General features: G+C 39.5%; 1 protein-coding gene across 1 annotated transcript in view; it reads left to right on the forward strand.

Annotated features, from left to right (window-relative positions):
• The first annotated feature begins 163 nt into the window (after positions 1-163).
• Positions 164-25,333, forward strand: part of Btaf1 (B-TFIID TATA-box binding protein associated factor 1) — a 90,905-nt gene continuing 65,735 nt past the window's right edge. The window contains exons 1-4 of the mRNA XM_076562834.1: positions 164-312; positions 18,723-18,846; positions 22,036-22,150; positions 24,408-24,551. Of these exons, the coding sequence (XP_076418949.1) occupies positions 299-312; positions 18,723-18,846; positions 22,036-22,150; positions 24,408-24,551 (397 nt within the window). The 5' untranslated portion in view covers positions 164-298. The remainder of the gene's footprint in view (positions 313-18,722; positions 18,847-22,035; positions 22,151-24,407; positions 24,552-25,333) is intronic.

Consider the following 25,333-nt stretch of genomic DNA (forward strand, 5'->3'; position numbering starts at 1 on the left):
GTCTGGCGTTCCGGCGTTTGCGTCAGCAGAGAGCGGGGCTGGGGGCACCCGGTTTGAAGTGGTGCGGGTCAGAGCGGCGCCGCCTCCGCCCGTGCGTGGGATCCCCGGCCGGTGGCCTTGGGGGACGGAGCCGAGGCCGAGCGGCCCATGCCCGAAGGCCCGCGCCGGCCGCCGCACGCCGCGCCGCCTGCTGCCCTGCGCCCCACGGCCTGGGCCTGCGCCGCTCGGCTCGGGAAACGGGCGCCCGAGCGGCGCGGCGCGTCGCTTCCCCGGGAGTTCCGAACCGCCGGCGCCGGCCATGGCGGTCTCCAGGTGGGTGTCGCCGCCCGCCCGCTAACGGGGAGCGCGCGTGGGCAAGGCTGTCGGCTCCCGGCGCCTCACTGCGGGGCCGCCGCGCTGCTTCTCTCCCGGCCGGACTTCCGAGTTCGCCCCTCGGCTGCCCGGCGCTTGGGGCTCGGGTTACTCGGGGAAATCGGCTCCAGAAGGGCTTTTTCCTCGTTACATGGGACTCCTTGGCGCGTTCGGACGGGCTTTTTTCTTTCTTTTTTTCTCCACCACGTTTCTCTTCTCTGGTTTCTCTTCCCTCTTTGAATTCTACGCGAGTCTCTTCTTTCTTAGAATCTAAGTCTGATCCCTAACCACCATTTCACGTCAAAACTTGGTAGTAACTGTCGAAGGAGGCGGAGGTTGAAATACTGTTATCTAAGAGACCATATGGTTATACTAAATTTAAACAATTTACAGCGTTAAGGGTATAGACTCTCATTTTTTCTTAAGGTATAATTCCTCCTTTTGTTCGGCAGTAAGCATTCCGTCATCAGCGTGTAGTCTTAAAACAGATGACTCTTTTTTTCCCCAAGTGATGTTATAGATTTGGAATTATTGTAAAATTTTGCCCACTGTGGCAAAGTCTAAGAAAATTATAGAAAAACTTAGACACATTTGACTTGTATGGCTTCTGATGATAGAACGGGTTGGAAAACTTGAAAATGATTTTGGTGTTCCGGTGACATTTAAGTAGAGGATGGGCTCTCGGTGTTTAGACAGAAAGAGTTATCAAGTTCTTTAGGGATGATGGGGTAACTTAATGAGAATCGAGTCCTTTCGCCTAATGGACTGAAGGAGATAAATGATGAAAATAAACAGCTTTCACCCATTTTTCGAAATTAGTTGAACACATTCCTTTGAGTACAGTATGTGCTGAAGTTTTCTCTTATAACAAAAGACTAACCCATCCCTCACAAACTCCCTAGGTAACTGATGAAATAGTGTGTGGGAGAAGCCCAGGGGAGTTGAGTGAAGGGGGTTGCTAGGTACCAGTAGTACGGGACATCTAATTTTTATTTCATAAGCAGACTCATCCACTCAGTGGGGGAAGGATTTTTATTTCAGCATCTATAAAATTGCTTTAAGAGAATACAAGTGGCATTTCTTTTTTCTGCAAGTACAGACAACCTTATAATTTATCTTCTATGTAAATGCGTAAATATATACACAGGAAATGTGTTGCTACATAAACAATATAACACTTATTCCCTTTTTTCTTTTTCTCTTTCTCTCTTTATTTCCTTCTTTCTTTCTTCTCTCTCTCTCTCTCTCTCTCTCTCTCTTTCTTTTTTTTTTTTAAGACAAGGGTCTCATGTAGCCCAGGCTATCCTCTAACTCAGAAGGATCCACTTTCTTCTGTTTCTGGGATTAGAGGTGTGGTGTCACCTTGCCTTATCAGTCCTTCCTAATTTAAGGGAATTAGTACTTCCTTTCATAAAGTAGGTGTATATTTGTGCAATGTTGGGAAGCTTTATAGAGACAAAATGACAGTGCTCAAAAGTCTCCTCTTTTTTGCTTAACACTAACTAATCTGCTGACTCAAGTTTAGGACACCCAGTTTTTGAAAGAATGAGTGGGCTTTGAAGGCCTTTGTCCTCATTATTTGGTTTCAAAGAGTAGTGCTTTTTGTTGTTCCTGTATTTTTTTTTTTTTTAATTCACTGCCAAAATTAAAGTCAGTCACATTTTATAAAAACTCCTGTGCTTGGCTGGCTTAGTAATTCAAGTTCAAGCGAACACTTTGGAATACCTTGTTTGTTTGTGGGGGGGCGGGGGTACTGGACTTTTAAAGATATTTGTGGATCCAATTTGAAAATCAAACTTTTTCAGGTATGACCTCATGCACTCAGCATGTCTGTGCTAAATAACTTCATTTTTCTTTCTTTTTTTTTTTTTGGCATTGTGGGAATGGAGGCTCATTTAAGTACTTTTGTGTAAAAAAGTCAGAAGATAGTTTGAGAAATGGAAATCATATGCCAGAATTAAATTAAAAATATTTTTGCACTGTTTGTGTCAATGTGCATAACTGTAGGGAAACCTTATATTTTTAAGATTTTGTCTAAACGTTTCTGACAGGAAATAAATTGGTACTATTGTTCCTTCCTCTGGCAGGAAATCTGCAATAATATTTGACTTTTCTGTCTTTTCCGTTCCCTCTATGCTGCCAGTCACTCAATCCAGTCCCGCCTACCTCTCTAAGCTTCCTGCAGCCAGTCTTTGTTTCTCTGTAATTGTCACAGTCAGCTATGCTGTCCTGTAGTCCAGGACATCTGCAACAGCAACCCCTCCTTATTTTATTTTATTTTATTTTATATTTTATTTCATTTTATTTTATTTTTAAGAAAAGGGGTTTTCTTCTGGCTCAGTTTGGAGGTAAAGTTGATGTTGGGGAAGGTATGTAGGATCCTGAGACAGTTGGCCACACGGCATCCACAGTTAGGAAGCAGAAAGAAACACATCTCTCTCTCTCTCTCTCTCTCTCTCTCTCTCTCTCTCTCTCTCTCTTTCTTTTTTGGAAATGCATCTTTTTTTTTTTTTTTTTTTTTCAGGCAATTTATTTTGTTCTATTCATTCACAGTTAATACAGAAAATACTTGGAAACATTTCCATATAATATTTGACACAGAAATCATCAAATAGAAGTATACAATGTTGACAGGAGGCAGTACATTTATAATTTATAACCCCAAATGTATTTATAAATTAGAAATGGAAAGATCTACAAATGAAATTATGAAGGTTCACCAAAGTCATTTAATCTGTCAGTTTCTTATTCATTTTTATGTCTTAATAATATTCTATTGTGGGCTGGAGAGATGGCTCAGAGGTTAAGAGCACTGACTGCTCTTCCAGAGGTCCTGAGTTCAATTCCCAGCACCCACATGGTGGCTCACAACCATCTGTAATGAGATCTGGCACCCTCTCCTGTATACATAATAAGTAAATAAATCTATATTAAAAAAAAAAATAATATTCTATTGTATGAATAAGCCACATTTTATTTCTCTCCAGTATTTGATAGCTATTTGAGTTGTTTTAACTTTTTTACTATTAGCAACACACTGCTGTAAATCTTCATGTACATGTTTCATAGGTGCACATTTTCAGTAGTTTGAGGTTATATTCCTAAGGGTAGAATTGTTGAGTAACAGAGTAACAATGTTTTGCATTTTGACCAACCACCAGACTGTTTTGCCAAAGTGGCACACCATTTTACAATCTCACCAAATCCTTGTTTTTAAGGCTCTGATTTTTGTACAAAAGCATTCAATCATTCTGTCAGACCAAACCAAGAAAAGTAAGCTATAGTTCAGAGCTGTTCTATTCCATTTACTATGCCAAGCCAATCTTGGCGTTTGCAACTCTCAGCCCTTTTGAGTATTCTTGCAGTGTTCACCTTTTCCTCCACCACTTTTTTTTTTCTTCTTTTTTTCTGGTTTATTTCTATCTATGGAAATGCATCTTTTTAAAGAATATTTTTGCATGTGATGTTTGTGTGAGTGTACACGTGGAGGGCAGAGGACAACTTTTGGGGTCAGTCTTCTCCTTTCTACCTTGAGTTCCAGGGATGGAACTCGGGTTGTAGGCCAACCTGTCAAATACCTTCACCTGCTGTAACAACAGGTGGAGCAGCAGATTGATCTGGCCACCTCAAATAGTCTTTTTCCTGGTACTTGTTCCAACTGGCGTCTCTAATTTATTCATCACTTCAGATATGTTATTTGCTAAAATGCAAATTTTAATGCTATTATTTTTCTACTTAAAACTTACTGACTTTCTGTTGCTTTAGGATAAAGTCCAAATTCTCAAAATTCTTGTAGATCTCTTGGTTCTTGCTTCATTTTGCATCAAATTCTCTGCACTTACATCCCTCTCTCACTTTTATCTTCCCTCCCCAGAATGTTTTTACCTCCCATTCTTTATTTCTGGAACACTTATCTTCCCATCTCCAGTCTTTCTCATTACAATCTTAGTTGTGCCTTAATGCCTATATATCACTTTGTTCAGGAAGCCTTCTTCCTGAGTTTAACTCTGCTTGTGCTGTTTGGGGTTTCTTATTTTATTCTTTCTTTTTGGAGACTGGGGTCTCAATCTAGTGTCCAAGCTATTCTTTCTTCAGTTTCCCATAACTGAGATCACAGGAATGTGTCAATTTCTCACTGAGTGTTTCCTAATTGAAGTATAGGTTTTTGTTGTTTGGTTAAAGAGACTTGTGCATGTCAGGCAGATACTCTACCAAAGACACTCTGCCTTTGGTTTTGTGTTATAGACTCTGGATATGTACCCTAGGCTGGCCTGCAACTAGCTATCAGCCTGTCCCTGCCTCAGGAGAGCTAGCTTTATAGGTACACTAACAGGTCAGGCACCTGTTATGCTTTTTTTGTTGTTGCTGGGAAGAAAAACATTTATTTTAGCTTTGCATATTGCATATTTATAGGTATGTTATATATGCTTATAAAAGTATAAAGGTTATAGCTTAAAAATATTTATTTTATTTTAATTATGTATATGTTTGTGCCTGTGTGTGGAATATGTGCATGTGAGTGCAAGTGACCTTGGAGGGCCAGAGACATCAAATTCCCTGGACCTGGAGTTACAATTTATTGTTAGTGTACTGACATGGGTGCTGGGAATTTAACTCAGGTCCTGGGGAAGAATAGGAAAGCCCCCTTTCCCTTTTTTTTTTTTTTTTTTTTTTTTTAAGATTTATTCATTTTATGTATGAGTGCTTTATCTGCATGTACACCTGCGTGCCAGAAGAGGGCATCAGATCCCATTATAGATGGTTTGAGCCACCATGAGGTTGCTAGGAATTGATGAACTCAGGATCTTTGTAGGAGCAGCCAGTACTCTAAACTGCAGAGCCCAGGATTATGCTTTTAAAAAATAAATTATCAAGATGGGTGTTGGTGGTGGTGGTGCACGCCTTTATTCCCAGCACTGGGGAGGCAGAGGTCTACAGAGTGAGTTCCAGGACTACACAGAGAAACCCTGTCTCAAAAAACAACAAACAAACAAAAACCATCATAATAGTTTTAAATAAGTGCAGTTATAACATGGCTTTTTATGATGTAAACTGTATATAATCTAACCCTGCATTTTGTATGATCAAAAATTTTGATTCTGCTTACATTGCTATAATATTGGCTTTTTAAATTTTTTTTAAATTTACTTATTTATTATGTATACAGTGTTCTGCCTGCACACCAGAAGAGGGCACTAGATCTCATTATAGATGGTTGTGAGCCACCATGTGGTTGCTGGGAATTGAACTCAGGACCTCTGGAAGAGCAGTCAGTGCTCTTAACCTCTGAGCCATCTCTCCAGCTCCAAGATTGGCTTTATTGTACTTAGACTGTGGCAAGTTGTGAGCTTCTGATCTGTGGATGAGAATATAAATCTTGCATAAATAACTGAGACTTTAAGATTGCAAACGCAGGCAGAGTTTGAAATTCTCTGTAAAATTCAGCAAAATATCATTGGAAGAAAAATTCAATGTATCATTGGAAGATAGTGCCTCCTTTGGTGCTTGAAAGAGAATATATGTGTCAGAATTTAAACCAGTTTAACTGTTTAACTGCTGTTAAAAATGTGGATGCTGGAAAGTCAGCTAAATTAACTTTGTTATGTGACTTTGTCCCATAAACTTTTACACCCCCACCCCACCCCCCACCCCCCGCCACCACCAAATTAGTACTTGATATGAGCTTGTGTTGCTTTCAAACAATCAAACTTGCTAAATCTTTGAATTCCATCTTCTTGCTTCGTGAAAACACTCTTGCATTGTCTCTTTCAGTTTGTGGGATATAGAACAGAAAAGGCAACCTTAGTGGGTTTGTTACAGCTTATTCACTGGTAGTAATCCTGTGGTTGTCAGATTCTAAGTTAACTGTTGATTTGCCTTTTTTTGGGATTGGGCCTTGCTTATGTAGCCCAGGCCAAACTCCAGTTGGTGTCCCTCTTGCCTCAACCTCCTGACTGCTGGGCTTACAGGCATGTACCACCGTGCCCCGCTTAATGTAGATCAGAAATCATTGTACGTGTTTGTGACACACATTTGCTTAAAGGGCAGTTTGTGGGCGTCGGTTCTCTTCCACCATGTGAATCCAGGGGCTTTGAACTCAGGCTATCAGGCTTAGCAGTAAGTGCCTGTACCAGATGAGCTGTCTAGACAGTCCTGATAGAGGTTTTTAAGAAAAGGATTGTTTTTGCTATGGTTGCCTGTTTATGCCATAACTGATTGAGTTGACTGTTGTACAGTAATATTTTCCTATTAACCAGGCAGGGTTTTTTCCTTGATTATGTCATTTCAGAAATGTAGTTTATATTATTTTTCTCCAATTTATGCATATCTAAAGGAAATATCTAAAGTATTTCAACAACATTGAGGATTTATTTTAGAAGCCTCCCCTCCTCCTCCCCCTCCCCCTCAAATATATGAATTGTAAGAAAAGATTTAGGGAGGAAAAAGGAAACATGTCTCTTAACAAATTGTTACATAGGAACAGAACTTTTTACTCAGTCTTGTTAATTCTCACTAGACTGCTAATACTTCAGAGAAACGTTGTTTCTACAGGCCTAGTCTACAAATAAGAGGAAGTGGTACCTCCCACCCCCACCCCCCTGACCTGGTGACTTGTAGCCTTCTGAGGTGGCTTTCTCAGTGCTGAGCTTACATGCTGACAAAAGGAGGTTCCTTAATGTGGGAAAGTGCTAAGGACAGGGGAAATAATTGCTTATATGGGTCAATACAAGTGTTCTATGCCTGCTCCTCCTCCTCCCTTACTATTAATTTTAGCCTTTATAAGATTGACAGGGAGTACTTGTCACAACTTGGGTGGTTGTGGTGTACTCCTTTAATCCCAGCACTTGGGATGTGGTGGATCTCTGACTTTGAGGCTAGCCTGGTTTATAGAGTGAGTTCCAGGCTAGCCAGGGCTACACAGAGAAACCTTGTCTCGAAAAACAAATACAAAAACAAAACAAAAAGATTGACAGGAAGTAATACTGTAAATTACATTTTTAAAAATACCCCATTCTTTAGAAAATTCAAAGACAATCAGGAAAAAGTAGAGGAGGCATTATAGAAGATTTTCCATTTCACTCTGGTAAATTTCAATCTATTGATTTGGTTTATTTCTCAAAGTACATTTACAAAGTTTGCTTTAATTTACTGTGTTGGATATTAAATCCAGAGCCTTACACATGCATGGTAGGCAAGTCCCCTGCCACTGACCTACACTCCCAGCCATGCTTTTGTTTTTAATAGTGGTACCACAACTAAATGTGCCGCTTTAACCATTTAAAAAGATGTAATTTCATATGATTTGAAATCACATGTATTTATGCCAAAGTCTAGCTATTTTTTAAAAAGATTTATTTATTATGTGTACAGTGTTTCTGTCTGCATGTATGCCTGTACACCAGATGAGGGCATCAGATCTCATTATAGATGGTTTTGAGCCAGCCACATGTGGTTGCTGGGAATTGAATTCAGGACCTCTGGATGAACAACCAGTGCTCTTAACCTCCGAGCCATCCATCCACCTCTAGCCCCTGGTTTACTATTTTTTTTCTTAAATCTTTAAGTCATGAAAGAGAGTATAAGTTGTTGGATGGAGGTGGAATATAGACAAATGGCTTAAGGAAGTAACATAGCTTGATGATACCTTTTCACCATCATTCATTAGCCCTATTTATGGAATACTTCTAGGTACTAGAATTATAACAGAACCAAAGTATACTCCACCTGTGCTTGCACATGACTTTGGTTCACATCTTCCTGTTCATTATGAGTGTTCTACATGGCATCTTAAGTTTAATCTGCTTTCTTGATTAGAAAGAAATGTCAACATGGTTTTATTATGTTACTCTTAGTATGAACTAGAAGATGTACATTTTAGGACAATTGAGAACTTCTTAGAAACTAACTTGATATGAGGAACTTGGTGCAGTATTCATAACAGCATTTATTTTTCTTCTCTTCTCTTCTCTTCTCTTCTCGTCTATTCCCCTCCCCTCCCATCCTCTCCTCTTCTCTCCAGGGTTTCTCTGTGTAACAGTGCTAACTGTCCTGGAACTCACTGTGTAGACCAGGCTGGCCTTGAACTCACAGAGATCCACCTGCCTCTGCCTTGCAAGTGCTGGGATTAAAGGTGTGTGACACACTGCCTGGCTTCTTATTTCTTAAATTGCACAGGCAATCACTATGTTAAATTTTACTGTACTTTATTTAATTATATGTGAAAAAAATAACAAAATTGCTAGGTGTTGCTGTTACACACCCTTAATCCTAGCAGTCAGGAGGCAGAGGCAGGTGGATCTCTGAGTTGAAGGCCAGCCTGGTCCACAGAGCTAGTTCCAGGACATCCAGGGCTACATAGTGGAAAAACAAAAAAACAAACAAACAAAAAAACCTCACCCCAAAACCCACAAAAGCACCCAAATGGACAAACTTGACTGATCGTTGCTTCTTTATTTATTTATTTATTTATTTATTTAATTTATTTATTATGTATACAGAGGAGGGTGCCAGATCTGATTACGGATGGTTGTGAGCCACCATGTGATTACTGGGAACTGAACTCAGGACCTCTGGAAGAGCAGTCAGGACTCTTAACCTCTGAGCCATCTCTCCAGCCCCCTTGTTGCTTCTTTTTAAAGATTTTTTTTTAAAACTATTTAGTGTATTTGTGTGTCCTGTGTCTGTTTCTGTTTGTCTCTGTCTGTGGAGTGGCTGTAGAGACTAGATGAAGGACATCAGATCCCTGGAACTGGAGGTACAGGTGGTTGTGATCTTTCCACTGTGTGGAAGCTGTCATGTGCTTGCTGGAACCAAACCCAGGTCTCTGCAAAAGCAGCCAGTGCTCTTAACCGCTGAGCCAGCTTTCCAGCACCATTGCTGGATCATTGCATTTTATGATTATTTATTTCATGGCTCTTTGTGTCCTGGGCTAGCCTCTCTAGTCCTAGTGCTAGTCACTGAGCTGAGAGTATGTCACCAGTTTGCTGAGCTGTTTTGTCAGTTGTCCTTCCCCAGTTTTTCAGAGAGTAAAATCTGAGAATTTCAGTGAGATTGTTTTTTTTTTTTTTTTTTTTTTTCAGGTAGGCACAGAGTAGAAATGTAGCTTTTTGTTGTTGCTAACTGAAGTTGTAATCTGGAGCGTGTTATAGTTGAAAATGTACAAGATTTCTGTGTCTTTTTAATAGTTTAACTGTTACAGATTATATTGCTAACATCTAGAGAAGAGAGAGGTTATATTACAGTTACTTGCAGAACTTCCACAAACATCCATATACCCTTTCCCCTTTAAGGCAGTTTTTAGGACATTTGTTTGAAATCAGTTTGGTGAAACAAAAATGAATCATGTCTTCTGTATTGTTTTTCTGAATTGAAAACAGGCTAGATTTCTTAGCATCAGTAGATTCAAAACCAGTGAATGTTGTCAAATATAATTACCTTATTTTCAAAAATATTTGTTACTCTTTATTTTTTTATTTTTATTTATTTATTTATTTTTTGAGACAAGGTTTCTCTTTGTAGTTTTTGGAGCAGATCTTGGTTCTTAAGTTTTTTAAAAACTTTTATTTATTTATTCTTATTTTTTGAGACAAGGTTTCTCTGTGCAACAGCCCTGGCTGTCCTGGAACTCGATTTGTAAACCAAGCTGGCCTTGAACTCACAGAGATTCACCTGCCTCCCTCCCAAGTGCTGGGATTAAAGGCATGAGCCACCACTGCCTGGCATGTTACTCTTTATATGTATATGTATATGCCTCAGTGTATGTATTACTCTCATGTGTGCAGTGTCCATGAAGGCCAGAAGAGTTTTCAGATCCCATGGGGTTGGAATAACATTAGTGGTAGCCATTTAATGTGGGTGCCGAGAACCTAGGATCTCTGTAAGATCCATAAGTGCTCTTAAGCACTGAGCCGTCTTTCTAGCCTGAAATACCTTAAGTTTTATTTCAATTACTCTGTAGTCTCGCATACCTTCCATTCAACTTGCTATTTGTTATCTGTCTGTATACCCTTCTGAGAATTAAGATAAGACAGGGTCTTAACTATGTAGCTCTGGCTGATCTAGAACTCACTATGGAGATGAGGCAGGTCTCAAACTTACAGAGATCTGCCTGCTCCTGCCTCCTTCTTGAGTGCTGGAATTAAAGGTATGTGCTACCATACCTGGCCAAAGTTTTGTGGTAACCAAGCATGGCAAGTACCTGTGATCCTAGTACTCTGGAGGCTGAGACAGGATGATCTCAAGTACTAAACCAACCTGGACTAGATATTGAGACCTTGTCTTAAAAACAAACAATGGAGCTGGGTGGTGATGGTGCACACCTTTAATACCAGCACTTGGGAGGAAGAGGCAGGTGGATCTGTGAGTTCCAGGCCAGCCTGGTCTATAGACAGCTAGGGCTCGCAGAGAAACCCTGTCTTGACCCCGCCCCTCCCCAAAACAAAACAAAAAAGAAAAACCAACAATGGGGTTGGAGAAATGCCCAGGAGTTAAAAGCACTGGGTGTTTTTACAAAGGACCTGGGTTGGATTCCTAGTATTCACATGGTGGCTCTCAAGGAACCAGCATCCCTTTCTTGCTTCCCCTCGCACCAGACACACACGTGATGGGTAGACAGATATACAGACAAAACACCTACACATATAAGTTAACAATATAACAAACATCCCCTCATATTTGGGGGGGGTATGCTTAGAGAGGAAGGAAGCGGGGAGGGCAGAAACGTATTATGTTTCAAGTCCTCTTGCCCTTCTTTAGTTTCTCTTGACATCTAGCCTCCCTTATCAAGGCTTATGCCTACTATCGAACATACTTTATGTCACGTGTTTCCCTCACCTCTACCAGTTCTCACTGTATCACTGTGGCCTGGCCCTGATGAGCAGTACCCTACTTGTCTCGTAGCTGGCTACCCTAGATTAATAAGTCCGACTGCCCTGTTGTCAGATCTTTGTCTGGTCATTTCTTTGTTTCTCCTTTTTTGTTCTCTCTAATTTGCTGTTTCTAATGTGGAATGGAGAACTCTAAAAAGAGCTTTGATAAAGAAGACCAGAGAAGTCTTCTTGTGTCTCTATTCAAGGAGGCAATTTTGGTTACTACTGCAGTGGAAGAAGTGAGAATAAACAAGCCAGCATTGAAGGAGACAGTGATCTCAGGGCAGTTGACTGATAAGTGAGCAGTGGGATAAAGGCTCTGCAGAAAGGCGATGCAAGAGGAACTTTGTGGGATAGATAGGGACAGCATTTGGTTAGAGAGTTGTCAAAGATGTATGGGTAGGAGTGTGCTGAACAGAGAACAGTCCCTCAGGTCAGTACTTGCCTCTATCTTTTTCTCTCTTTCTTTCTTTCTTTCTTTCTTTCTTTCTTTCTTTCTTTCTTTCTTTCTTTCTTTCTTTCTTTCTTTCTTTCTTTCTTTCTTTCTTTCTTTCTTTCTTTCTTTCTTTCTTTCCTTCCTTCCTTTCCTTCCTTTCCTTCCTTTCTTTCCTTTCTCTCTCCCCTCCCCTCCCCTCCCCTCCCCTCTCCTCTTTCATTTTTCGAGACAGGGTCTCTTGTCATCATCTCCACCCCTGTTCTATAAGCCAGGTTAACTGGCCTGTGAGTTTCCCAGGATATGTACTGCTATATCTATCTGGTAATGGTGTTTTATGACAGCAATAAAAGCAAACTAATACAAATATTTACTGATGGACCAAGATAATAGCTTGGTTATGTAGTACAGGTTGGGTTTGAATTTAAGATTATAGTCATGTGTCCTCAAGCCCAATTTATAAAACCATTGTTAAGACTGTGGATGTAGCTCAGTTGATAGAGTGCTTGAGTGCATGAAGTCCTGCATTTGATACTTACCTCTCTATCCCTTAAATTAGGCATGGTTGCACACACCTGTAACCCTGGCCCTTGAGAGGTGGAGGTAAAAAGATCAGGATTTCATGGCCAACCTCATCTGCATCGAGAGTTCAAGGCAAATCTAGGCTACATGAGGACCCTGTCTATAAAATAAAATAGATTAAAAATTAAATTTGCCAGGTGGTGATGGTGCACGCCTTTAATCCCAGCACTTAGGAGGCAGAAGGAGGCCAATCTCTGAGTTCCGAGGCCAACCTGGTCTACAGAGTGAGGTTCAGGACAGCCAGAGCTACACACACAGAGAAACCCTGTCTTCAAAATAAACAAAAAAAAGACATTATAAAGGGAAAAATAATGTAACAGTATTGTGGAAACCTAAAAGACTTTTATTTGGATTATACTTCTTTGTTTTGTGTTACTATGTGGTAGATGAGGGTAAGTTACTGAAACTTTCAGAATAAGGTAGTGATTTGATCAAAGAATGAGAATGGGTTAATTATATATACTTAAAGGCAGTTGGAAGTGTGTCAGATGAGCTAGATTTAGGGACTATTTGTACTGGTTATAAAGAAACAATAGTGTGTAGTTTCCTAAAAGAGAAACTGGTGAGATGAGCAGCCAAAGATTGTGTGAGTTCTGAACTTTCATAGAAAGAGCAGTATGAATACAAGGTGAAGTAAAGAAGTACCTGGAAACTACCAAGGTAATCAAAACTTGAGAAGGAAAGAATTTAAGAATAAATACTTGAGCTGGAGAGATGGCTCAGAGGTTAAGAGTACTACTGGCTGCTCTTCCAAAGGTCCTGAGTTCAATTCCCAGCAACCACATGGTGGCTCACAACCATCTATAGTGAGATCTGGTGCCCTCTTCTGGCATGCCAGCAAAACATGCAGGCAGAACACTATATGCATAATATATAAATAAATAAATCTTTTAAAAAAAAGAATGAATACTTACTGGTATCAAAAGTCATAGAAGAGTCAAGAAAAATTGAATTATAAAAATGCTATTAGATTTGGAGCTTAATTAAATTTCACATGATCAGAAAAAATGGTATGTGTATATGTGTGCACACATTTGTGTGGAGGCCTAATGCTAATCTTTGGTGACATTCCTAAGATATTATTCATCTTGTTTTGGGCCTGAAACACACTGATTAGAATAGGTTGGCTGGTCATCGAGCCTTAGGGACCCCAGTCTCTGCCTTCCCAGCACTGGGATTACAAGCATGCCCCACAATGCTTGCTCGCCTTTTTAAAGGTGGGGTCTAGGGTTTTCAGTCAGGTCCTTGTGCTTGGATGAGCACTTCACTGGCTGAGTTCTCTCACCAGCCCAGGAACAAATGTATTTAATATTTAAGCACTTGCTGAAGATGTTTGGCCCTAAAGGAACGTATTCTAGAAAATGGAGATCAAGAGACTTTTGCAGTTAGTGGAAAGCAGAGAGAACGGGTTAATGACACATGTTATGATCAGATATTGGGGAAAGGGTAATTGAGGTTAGAAGAGTAATGGTATCAAGACGTGGTCTTATAAATAACTTAGTACTAGAGTGTGTTTCCTTAGAGTGTATTTTGCTGTATATGGACTTACAAATAGATTGGTAATGGCTCTTTAGAGTGTTTATTTTACAGCTGGTCTTACTTTTGGACATCTAAAAAAAAAAAAAATCACAGAAAATAAATTTTAGAGTAGTTGAATTTTTCCAGAGGCACAATTTAACAAACTAGCATCGCATACATCAAAGATATGACAAACATATCAGTGGTTAAAAATAAAAATAAAAAAAACTTTTTATAGGAATGTTAAACTATCAAATATGTACACTATCTAGTTCTTTACTCCAAAATAAGAGTCTAAGGGAAATTTTAGGTGAATCTGGCAGTCTTCCAACAAACAACAGAAGCCAGGTGGTGGTGGCACACACCTTTAATCCTAGCAGAGGCAGGCAGATCTGTGAGTTTGTGACCAGCCTGGTCTACAGAGTGAGTTCTAGGACAAGAGGGCTACACAGAGAAACCCTGAGGAGCAGGGGTCACAAACCACCACCACCACCACCACCACCACCACCACCACCACCACCACCACCACCACCACCACCACCACCAAAATAAATGACAGAGTAATAAGACTTTGAAAGGTCTTCTAACTTCAGTCTATTTCTTTTGGGGGGTGAGGGTGTTTTTTCAATAGTTGAGTCCTCAGTTGATGTGAATTGCACACATTGTATGAGAGTATCCATGATATTTTAAAGAATACAAATAGAAGCATCTGTGGCATAGGTTTGATCTTCAACTCTGTGTCAGTGTGGTTTATGTGTGTTATGCAGCATGCATGCTTGCAGAGGCCATAGGAGAATGTCAGGTGGCCTATTGTGTCATTCACCACCTACTCTCTTGAGCCAGAGTCTTTATTGAACCATGAGCTAGGTCAGCAGGTAGCAAGCCTTAGCAGTCCACCTGCCACTGACTCCCACAGCCCTGGGATTACAGGGGCCATCATGGCCATGCCCAGGTTTTTAAAAATATGGGTGCTAGAGATTCAAACTCAGCCTTCATGCTTGCTGAACAAGTGCTCTTACCCAGTCCCTTCAACTATTTCTTTATAATAAAACTTATTTAAATATTTAATTTTTGGTAATTTTACCTTTTTTAATTTTTGGTTTTTTGAGACAGAGTTTCTCTGTGTAGTTTTGGTGCCTATCCTGGATCTCACTCTGTAGACCAGGCTGGCCTCTGCCTCCCAAGTGCTGAGATTAAAGGTGTGCACCACTGCCGCCCGGCACCTTCAATAAAATTTAAGATTTAAAATCCGAATTTAGGCCAAGTGAGGTTGCAGTTTGTTAAATACGGACTTTAAATAGGAGGTTAAATTTAGTTGGATTTAACAGGGAGACTTTAAAAAAATTAGATATGTGCCTATTTGTTTTTGCATGCTTAAAATTTCTTTTTAAAAACATTTATTTTGGTGGGGGGGCAGGGCCTACATGTGTCATGGTATGTATGTAGAGATCAGAAGACAATTTGTGGGATTTAATTCTTTTCTTTGCCTATGTGGGTTCTGGGGATTGAGCCCAGGTCATCAGGCTTGGTGGCAAACCCTTTACCTGCTCAGTAAGTCATCTTGTTGGTCTCCTAAAATTTCATTAAATCCTTTTTTTGTCATTGAGCTTCAGGCATTCTGGATAGCAACATACAGATGCCTGTCATCTCCAAGGATATTTGTCGTGAAGATTCACAGCGGGTGCTCATGAGCTCTGACATACCAGACTCCTGAAAACAAGTCAAAGGGCTCAGACCTGAGAATCACAAATAAAATGAATTAAGGGAATCAGTTTATAGTGAAAGGATTTTAAGTCTAACTTTACCTTAGAACTTTTTAAGAATACTAGTGGTCATAAACAGTTTTCCTTTCTTTTACCTCAATCCAAATCCTCTCACCAATCCTTCAGCAAAAACCAATGTATGAATGGTGTGCGTGCCAGTCAGTGTTTTGTCGGTGTGCCAGGTGTTTGAGAGATGACTTTAAAAAAGGAAGTTGTTTCAGCTTACTGTTTCAGAGCTTACAGTCCATGGTTGGCTGGCTCGATTGTGTGGACCTATGGGAAGGCAGAATAGCTTGAGGAAAGGACATGGTAGTGCAGGACAGCTCACCTCAGGCAGAGAAAGGGAGAGGGAGAAAGAAACAGAGGTAGAGACATCCATTGAAGACATCCCTAGTGATTACTTCCTTCAGCTAGGCCCACCTCCTGAAGCTTCTCCATTCCCCAATAGCACTGTGTGCTGGGGGTCAAACTTAAACCCATTAGTCTGTGAAGGTATTTTATATTCCACAGAAGGGGAAGGCCAGTGTTTAGATAGCTGTGAATGAGCTACAAGAAATGCAGTCTACATGCACTGTGTATGTGTACTATCTTCCTTACAATACCCTTAAACTGTAAAATGTAAATCGTGTCTCAGCATTTTGTTCTGAAATAGTTGAATGTTTCCATACTATTAATCTTGACTGAAAAAGATGTATTTTAGATATATTTCTAACCATTTATAATGATTTTATGCTTAATACAAATGACTTTTTTTTTTCTACCTGCCTCTGCCTCCCAAGTGCTGGGATTAGAGTGCACTACCACTGCTGGCAATATGAATCATTTTAAAAATATTGTGTTTCTAACCGGGTGGTGGTGGCACACACCTTTAATCCCAGCACTTAAGAGGCAGAGGCAGGTGGATTTCTGTGAGTTTTAGGCCAGCTTGGTCTACAGAGCAAGTTCCAGGACAGGCTCCAAAGCTACACAGAGAAACCCTGTCTTGAAAAACAAAAAAAAAAAAAAGAAAAACAACCCCTCCCTCCATGTGTTTCTGCCTCACTGTGTAGCCCTGGCTGGCTTTGAACTCAGAGATCCACTAGCCTCTGCTTCCTTTCTGAGTGTTGGGATTAAAGGCATAAAAATCTTAGTTTATTGATGCTTAAAGCTCACGCCTAGCTTTGGGACCTAGATTGTTCTTTCTTTCTTATAGATAAAATGTAGTTATATCCACTAGCTCCCCTCATGTCAGATGGGCAGTTCTTGTAACCTTGCCCATTCTTCCCATCCATTTTGTTTAAAGGATCCATTTACCTCAAATATGAAGTCTCCTTTCATAAACATGGCACTAACTTTACTTCAGTGGGTTAGTGTAGTGGCAAGGTTACTGTGTGACATGTAGATAGGCTGTGTAGTTGTGACTTTGTCCACCTTCACTTCTTACTCTAGGCATAATCAGTTGTGGTTTTATTGCACATCTTGTTTATAAGTAGCAGAACTAGGGTTTGGATTTGTGTCATTATCCCCCATGAGTGACAAACTCAGGAATATATTAGTTGCCGTGTTTATCACTTCTGTGCAGGTGACTCTTACCTGTCAACGCTCTTCTGAACGTTAGCTCTCTATTCCAACTATCATTCTGTGCTCTCCTAACTCTCCTTTCCCTGCCACCAGTGAGCATGCCATCTTTTCCTGTTTCACCTGCCCTTTCCCATTGCTCTCAATGATACCTTTTTTCTTTTTAGGGAATGCGATGGGATGGGGAGTTGCCGCAAAGTCTTAATAGGTAGCTCAAGCTGGTCTTGAACTCACTTGTTGCCTAGGCTGATCTCACCCTCAAACTGATTATTCTGCCTTATTTTCTTAAGTGCTAGGATTATAAGCATGTGCCACAAAGCCCTGTTTGACATCTTCATTTCTAAGACTTAAAATCTCATAGTTCTTTCAACACCCATGATGTTTTGCTTAATTTCCACAGTATGTATGTTTTGTTTCCATGTGTGTTTTTCTTCTGTATCATGGCTAGTAGATTCTTTGTGTTTCTTTCTATTAGGATTATGGTTTAGTTGTCTACAAGGCTTCCCACTACTGCCAGATCAGTCTTCCTAATGCATAACCCCAGTTATACTTGGTGCATTGTCTCCTTTCCCCTCTCTTTCTATGTAGTCCAGGCTGACTTTGAACCCGCAGTCATCCTGTTTCAGCCTTCTGAGCACTGAGATAATTGTGCACCACTCTGCCCTGTTGGTCCCGTCATTTTCTTGGCCTAAGACTTTTGTTGCACCATACAGTCAAGGATTCAACATTACTTCTGCAGGTGTATTTCCTTTTCTTTGTAGGTATATTATTTTCTTTGTAGGTATATTATTTCTTTCTTCCTCTCCTCCTCTCCTCTCCTCCCCTCCCCTCCCCTCCCCCCTCCCCTCTCCCCTTCCTCTTTCCTTTCCTTCTCTTCCCCCCTCCCTTCCTTCCTCTCTCCCTCCCTTTCATTAGTTTATTATTTATTTAAACAAGGTCTCTCTATGCAGCCCTGGCTGGTTGGGAACACTTTATGTAGACTAGGCTGTCCTCAAGCTTACAGCCTGCTTCTGCTTTCCTCCCAAGTGCTAGGAGTTGTGCCTGGTCATCCTGTTTTCTATGTATTTACCCTGAATTATAACCAAGCCATATTATTTACTTTGCAAGTTGCATTCTTTTTTTATTGCTGGCTTTTTAAATTTCATTTATTTAAGCATTTTTGAGACAAGGCCTTCTCAGGAGCCCAGGCTGGACTGGAACTCACTATATAGCCTAGGTTGGCCTTGAATTTGTGACAGTCCTGCCTCAGCCTTCCTAAAGCTGGGATTATAGGCATGAGCCACCACCCTCACTTTATTGCTGTCTCCTTTTCCTTCTTCCTTGAGAGCAAAGATAGTCTATCTTATAGCCATGGCATAGATCTTTTATATATGTGTGTGTGTGTGTGTGTGTGTGTGTGTGTGTGTAAATCTGTATTTTTATTATTTTATTATTTATTTATTTATTTATATTTATTTATTTAAATTTTCGAGACAAGGTTTTGCATATCTCAGGTTGGCCTTGAATTTGTCTGTCCTTGAACTCTTGATATTTCTGCTTCTTCTCATGTCCAGCATAGGGCTTTGTTCAGAGGCATTGAATACATTTTCTGCCTCAAGTTTATGAGGAAACACATCCAGATTAACTGTTGTATTTTTCCTATTATTATAGACTTGATCGTCTTTTTATCTTATTGGATACTGGTACTACTCCAGTTACAAGAAAAGCTGCTGCACAGCAACTTGGAGAAGTAGTGAAGCTTCATCCTCATGAACTAAATAATTTGTTATCTAAGGTAAAGAACTCTGTTTTCTTAATGTAATACAAGTATAAAGACTTGTCCATGGGCAGAGAAACAACAGGACAGGTAAAATCACTCTAAGAAACCTTGTGTTCTCTGAATTTCATTAAATATCTTTAGTTTTTCAAAGTTGCTATTTGTTTGAAAGATTAAAAAGTATTTAAATCAAGCCGGGCGGTGGTGGCGCACGCCTTTAATCCCAGCACTCGGGAGGCAGAGGCAGGCGGATCTCTGTGAGTTCGAGGCCAGCCTGGGCTACCAAGTGAGTTCCAGGAAAGGCGCAAAGCTATACAGAGAAACCCTGTCTCGAAAAAACCAAAAAAAAAAAAAAAAAAGTATTTAAATCAATTTTAATTGTTTAAGAGATCTGTCAACATCGAACATTTTACTTGTATAACAAAATTGAATCTGTCCCAATTTATGAATGGACTAAGTTGTTAATCTGGTTTGTTAGTGGTCTAACTTGTTCTTAATGGCTAATAATTATATGATAGTTGGTAGTTTTAAAATGGATGCGTGCTCATGGGCAGTGCTTGAATATATAAGACCCTAGTTGAGCTGTTTGGGATGGGAAATTTCTACATTGGTGGCTCAGTGTTTCCGTAATCCTAGTACATGTCTTTTCCTATGTAATGGCTGTATTTTTGCTTACCTGTGGATATGTTGAAGTGTACCAATACATTAATATTTGACAAATGTCCTGTGTTAACTTCCTGGTGTGCAGAGTCAAGCAGTAATCCTTCAGGATGGTGGAAGCAGGGAAGTGGCAGGAGCTCGCAGTGGTTCTTAACCTGTGGGTCTTGACCCCGTTGGGGTTCACATATCAGATTATTCTGCATATCAGATATTTACATTAAGATGCATAACACTAACAAAATTACAGTTATGAAGTGGCAACGAAATAATTTTATGGTTGAGGGGGTCACTGCAACATGAGGAACTGTTTTAAAAGGGTTGAAGCATTAGGAAGGTTGAGAACCACCAAGTTAGAGGACAGGGTGAGGGCATATGATTGGCTAGACATTGGAAGCTCTAAGACAGTCTAGTGACTAGACTCTAGTCTAGCCCTCCTCTCATTCTCTTTGTCTCCCTGATGCACAGGAGTCAGAGTTATAAGTCCCCTTACAACATATACAGTTATGTATTGTGTGGTTGGTACCATAAGGGCTCCCTTCTAAGGGAGTATTCCTTTTTTTTTTTTCTCCTTTTTTGTTTTTTTGAGACAGGATTTCTCTGTGTAGCCATAGGTTGTCCTGGATCTCGCTCTGTAGACCAGGCTGGCCTTTAACTCATAGAGATCCACTTGCTTCTGCCTCCCGAGTGCTGGGATTAAAGGTGTGTGTCACAGCCGCCCAGCTATCAGTCTAATTTTAAAATGGTTTTTATCACCATAGGATATGGTTTCCTTACCATATCCCTTTTAGCAGTGGCATCAGTATTTAGTCACATACTCAGCTCTAGGAGCCATTAAACTAACTTTGTAGATTTGTCTGTTTGAATATTTGGGGCAAAACAAATTGTGCTGTATGTGATCTTTTATGACATGTTTTAAGTAAAATAATGTGTTCATGTTGTAGTGTGTTTTATTGCTTCATTCTCCTTTATTGCAAAATGATAGTTCTGTGGATATAAATGGATAGTACTTAGACAGTGTGCTACATCTTGTCTGCTCATCAGTCAAGGGACATTTATGTTGTAAAAAATACTGCCACAAAAATTTATGTACATTTTTTATTGGTGGGTTTTTGTTTTGTTTTGTTTTTTGTTTTTTGATTCTGTTCCTTTTCTTTCTTTTTTTTTTTTTTTTCCTCTTTAACAAGTCTGGCTGTCCTGGGACTTGCTCTGTAGACAAGGCTGGCCTTGAACTCAAAGAGATCCAAATACCTCTGCCTCCTGAGTGCTGGGATTAAAGGAGTGTGCCACCATGCCAGGCTTGACACTTGCTTTTCGTGTGTGTGTGTGTGTGTGTGTGTGTGTGTGTGTGTGTGTGTGTGTGTGTGTGTGTGCAGACAGACAGACACCCAGCCAGCCAGCCAGCCAGTCAGTCAGTCAGTCAGTCAGTCTTACTCTGTAGCCCAGGGTGGTCTGGAACTCACTGTGTAGCCTAAGACATGGGGCAGTTCTACCTCAGCCTCTCAATTGCTAAGCAGTGAGAATAAGTAAGGTATGTACTTGGCACTGTGTGTGTGTATACATGTGTGTGCATGTGCATGAGAAAGAGAGTGCCCATGGCTATGGGGGGTGCCCTGTGTACATCAGAGGTTAGTCATGACTTTTGTCCCTCAGGAACCATAATCCATGTGGGGGATGCTTTGAGATAGAATCTCATAGGCTTGGAGACCACTCAACAGGGAGATCTAGGTTGGCTGGTCAGTTAAGTCCTAGGAATCTACTTCTCTCTGTTTCTCAGTGCTGGGATTGTAAATGCTAGCCACCATTCCTGGTTCATTACTTGGGTTCTAGGGATTATTGAATTAGGTCTTCATGCTTGCCTGGCTAGGAGCTTACTTATTAACTGAGCTATCTTGACAGCTCAAATTTGTTTTTCAGTGTGTTAAATGGCTATGTTTAAAATACCTTTAAATATGTTATTCCCCCTACCCCCCTTGGTTTTTTTGTTGTTTTTGGTTTTGTTTTTTTTTTTTTTTTTGTTTGTTTGTTTTGTTTTTTGAGACAGAGTGTCTCTGTGTAACACCTCTAGCTGTCCTGGAACTTGCTTTGTAGACCAGGCTGACCTCATACTCACAGAGATCTGCCTGCTGCCTCTGCCTCCTGAGTGCTGGGATTAAAGGTGTGCGCCATCACCCCTGGCTCCTCTTCTTCTTTTTAAGATGGTAGTGAAGGCAAGAGACATGGCTGAGTGTGTAAAGGAAGATGCTGCCAAGCCTGAGTACTGTACCCGAGTACAGTTACGGGAACCCTGTAACTGGGTGGAGAGAGAGAGCCAATTTCTGCAAGTTGTCCTCTGACCTCCACACATGCACACAAAATAATTGTTAAAAGGGGGGAATAGTAATACTCTCTATGAATAATCAAACTTCATGAATTAGCTTAATAATTCTAAATGTTTTATATGTATTTGAAGGATCCCAGATTATAAATTAATAACAAATTAACATTTTTCTGATTACTTGGAACAAACTTTTGTTTTGATATGTAATTATTTTATTTTATAATTTTAAGGTATTAATATACTTAAGGAGTGCAAATTGGGATACCCGAATTGCTGCAGGACAAGCTGTTGAAGCTATAGTGAAAAATGTGCCCGAGTGGAATCCAGTGCCAAGAACCAAACAAGGTGCCTTTAATGGGGAAAAGTAGTTTGAAATAAAACATAACTGTAGAATTAATTACAATGAAAAGTATGTAGTGTAACAATATCAATTTTGATTTAAAGGCTTAATTTTTACATTTTCAGGTTCAGCTTTGCTAGGGAGGAATATTGAATAAGATGAGTGTTGCCACTAAACTTAAAAAAAGAAGCTGCTGGATAAACAATATTTTCATTGTATTTCTAAAAATATTTAATCCTGTAGGGTACTAAATTTATTAATTCCCTCCAAGGGATGAATATGGTGTAAATATCTGAAACAATTCATTTTTCATTGTTGTTTGGAAAAGTCATACAGTGTGATATTTTCTAAACTTCAGCATAATTTATGTATGGATATTTGGCAAGCTAACTCTTTAGTTATGTCCTCCCTGTGTGTAGGGGTTTTGTCTTCTTGTTTGTTTTGATTTTGTGGTGTTGAGGGTTGAACCCAGGGCCTTGTGGATGATAGGCAAGAATTCTACTACTGAGCTGTACTGCTCTCCCAAATTAGTGTTTTTGTTGTTGTTCTCTTTGAATGTTATATAGAGGGAAAAGATTGTAGTACTTATTTTATGATTGCTTATACTGATAATTTAAAGTAAACCATATGCCTTTGAGACAGTATAAGGCATATGATTTAATTAAGTGATTTTATTTTTGGTTTTTTGAGACAGGATTTCTCTGTATAGCCCTTGCTGTCCTGGAACTTACTCTGTAGACCAGACTGGCCTTGAACTCAGAGATCTGCCTGCCTCTGCATGCTGAGTGCAGGGACTAAAGGCATATGCCACCACTTCCCCAGCAGCTTAAGTGAACTTTTATTATGTATTATTTTATCTAAATTTTGTGTTTTATAATTTGGCCACACAATATCAGTTATGTAGTGGTATGAATTCTGTCAAAGGATAGAGTTACAAATTTAGTTTTCAGGAGTGTTTTGTTCATTTGTTTTTTGAGACAGGGTTCTATGTGTAACAGCCCTGGCTGTGCTGGAACTCACTTTGTAGACCAGGCTGCCTCTGCTTCCTGAGGGCTGGTTCAGTTTTTTTGTTTTTTTTTTGTTGTTTGTTTGTTTGTTTTTTGTTTTTTGAGATAGGGGTTTTCAGTGTAGTTTTGAACCCTATCCTGGAGCTTGCTCTATAGACCAGGCTGGCCTCGAACTAACAGAGAGCCACCTGGCTCTACCTCCCGAGTGCTGGGATTAAAGGCGTGCACCACCACCACCCAGCGAGTTTATTTTTTTTTTAATTCTAGCATTGTGCAGTACTTCATAAGATACAATAAATGTTCCCTAAGTGAGAATTCAGTAAGGAGCAACTAGATTCATTTTAGTCTTTTGGCATAAATCTTATCTTAAAATTTTTGCTATTGTTTTCTGATGTGTTATTTTGAATTTTTGTGTTAATTTCCCTTTTATCAAATCTAAAACCAGAACCTTCTCATTTCTAGCTCTTTATCCCTGGTTATCTTATAAGTGCAGCTTATTTTATTGAATATACCAGCATTAAAATTTATAGTGAGACTGGTTATCATTACTAGAAAACGTTCATGAGGGTTTTTTTTTTTTTTATTTTGTTTTTAAGTTGAAGCAGTTATACTTTCATTCACAGTAAATGACTGAAAATGCCATGTTAACTGTTGTGTTAATAAGCAGTTATAGTTTAGCTTTTATAGCTGATCTTTTTTGGAAAGAACGTAGAACACTTTGAAGATATGCTTGGGTCTCAAATGGATGTATAATTTCAATCGTTTGTTGTGAGGCTACAATTAGAGTGTGGAAAGCAAGTCCTGCTGAGTGAGGAGTTGTTTGTGTCCTAGCTATTCCTCTGATGTAGGGAGAGACAGTGTTTGTTACTTATCAATTCATTGTGTGCATGTTTGCCTTCTGGTTTAGCAGTATAATAAACTCATACTGTAACTCTGGAGGATTTAAATCCTTAAACAGTAAATTAAAGTATGATATTTAACATATATGCCAACAGAGATGTATTTCTTCATATAACATGCTTTCACTGTTGGAAACACATACCCACTTACCATTCTGGTGGTTTGTAGAAGGGGAGTCACCAAGTTAATAATTGATTCACAGATAATTAAGGAGTGATTGTAGATAAATCACAGTGATTTTCTTATCTTTGCTTTTCTTAAATCTTACCCAATACTGCAAGTAATGCTATGCTATGTTCTTTCATTCTGCACTTTTGACTATATGGTCAAATTAATATTTTTAAACTTCATCTAGAACCTACAGAAAGTTCTATGGAAGATTCATCTACTACAGATCGATTAAATTTTGACAGATTTGATATATGCAGATTGTTACAGCATGGTGCATCACTTTTGGGGTCTGCTGGTGCAGAATTTGAAGTCCAAGATGAAAAACCAGGTTAGTAATAGTCCTGGAGAAGTCTGAAACTTTGCTTTCAAATTGACTTATATGGTGTGCTGTTTAATATATAAAGAATCATAAAATGTAAATTGACTGAAGTTTTTATGTATGGGGGAGTAGACAAAGTAACCAAAAATGCTTGCTCTAAAGCTGGAATAATCAGAACCAATACAGAATGTGGCAGTGTTTTTACAATTCTGGGAATTTGAAGGTTATTTTATTGTTGTATTATCTTATGTTTTGAGTAGTGTTGGATCTTGTGCCTATGTGCAAAGTAAAAAATTGAAATTAAAATTAAAATCAAACCTTGGCTAGGTAACTAGCTCATTATCTTTAAGGTAACAGAATATATTAGATAAATAAATACCTTGAGTGCAGCGGCTCATACCTCAGAGTGCCAGCTCCTTGGGAGGTTGAAACAGGATCATTTGAGTCCAGGAATTTGGGGTTAGACTGCAACATAGGGAAACCCTGCCTCAAAAAAGCAAAAAAACCAAAAAGAGGTGGTCACAGGAAAATAAATGTTTTCCTATTCAAGATTGTGGCCTTGGGTAGGAAAACCTCTGATGTTTTTAATAGATTTCTGTAAATAGGTTGTCTCTTAACTTAAAATAGGGGGCAGGGTATGGTATCACATACCTTTAATCCTATCAGAGGCAAGTGAATCTCTTGCGTTCCAAGCCAACCTGGTCTACATAGTGAGTTCTAGGCTAGACAAAGTAACACAATGAGATTTTTTTTAAAAATGATGGATGATTATCAGTATGATTTTGGTTATG

This window comes from Peromyscus maniculatus, chromosome 1 (genome assembly GCF_049852395.1).
Source record: "Peromyscus maniculatus bairdii isolate BWxNUB_F1_BW_parent chromosome 1, HU_Pman_BW_mat_3.1, whole genome shotgun sequence".
Lineage (NCBI taxonomy): Eukaryota > Metazoa > Chordata > Mammalia > Rodentia > Cricetidae > Peromyscus > Peromyscus maniculatus.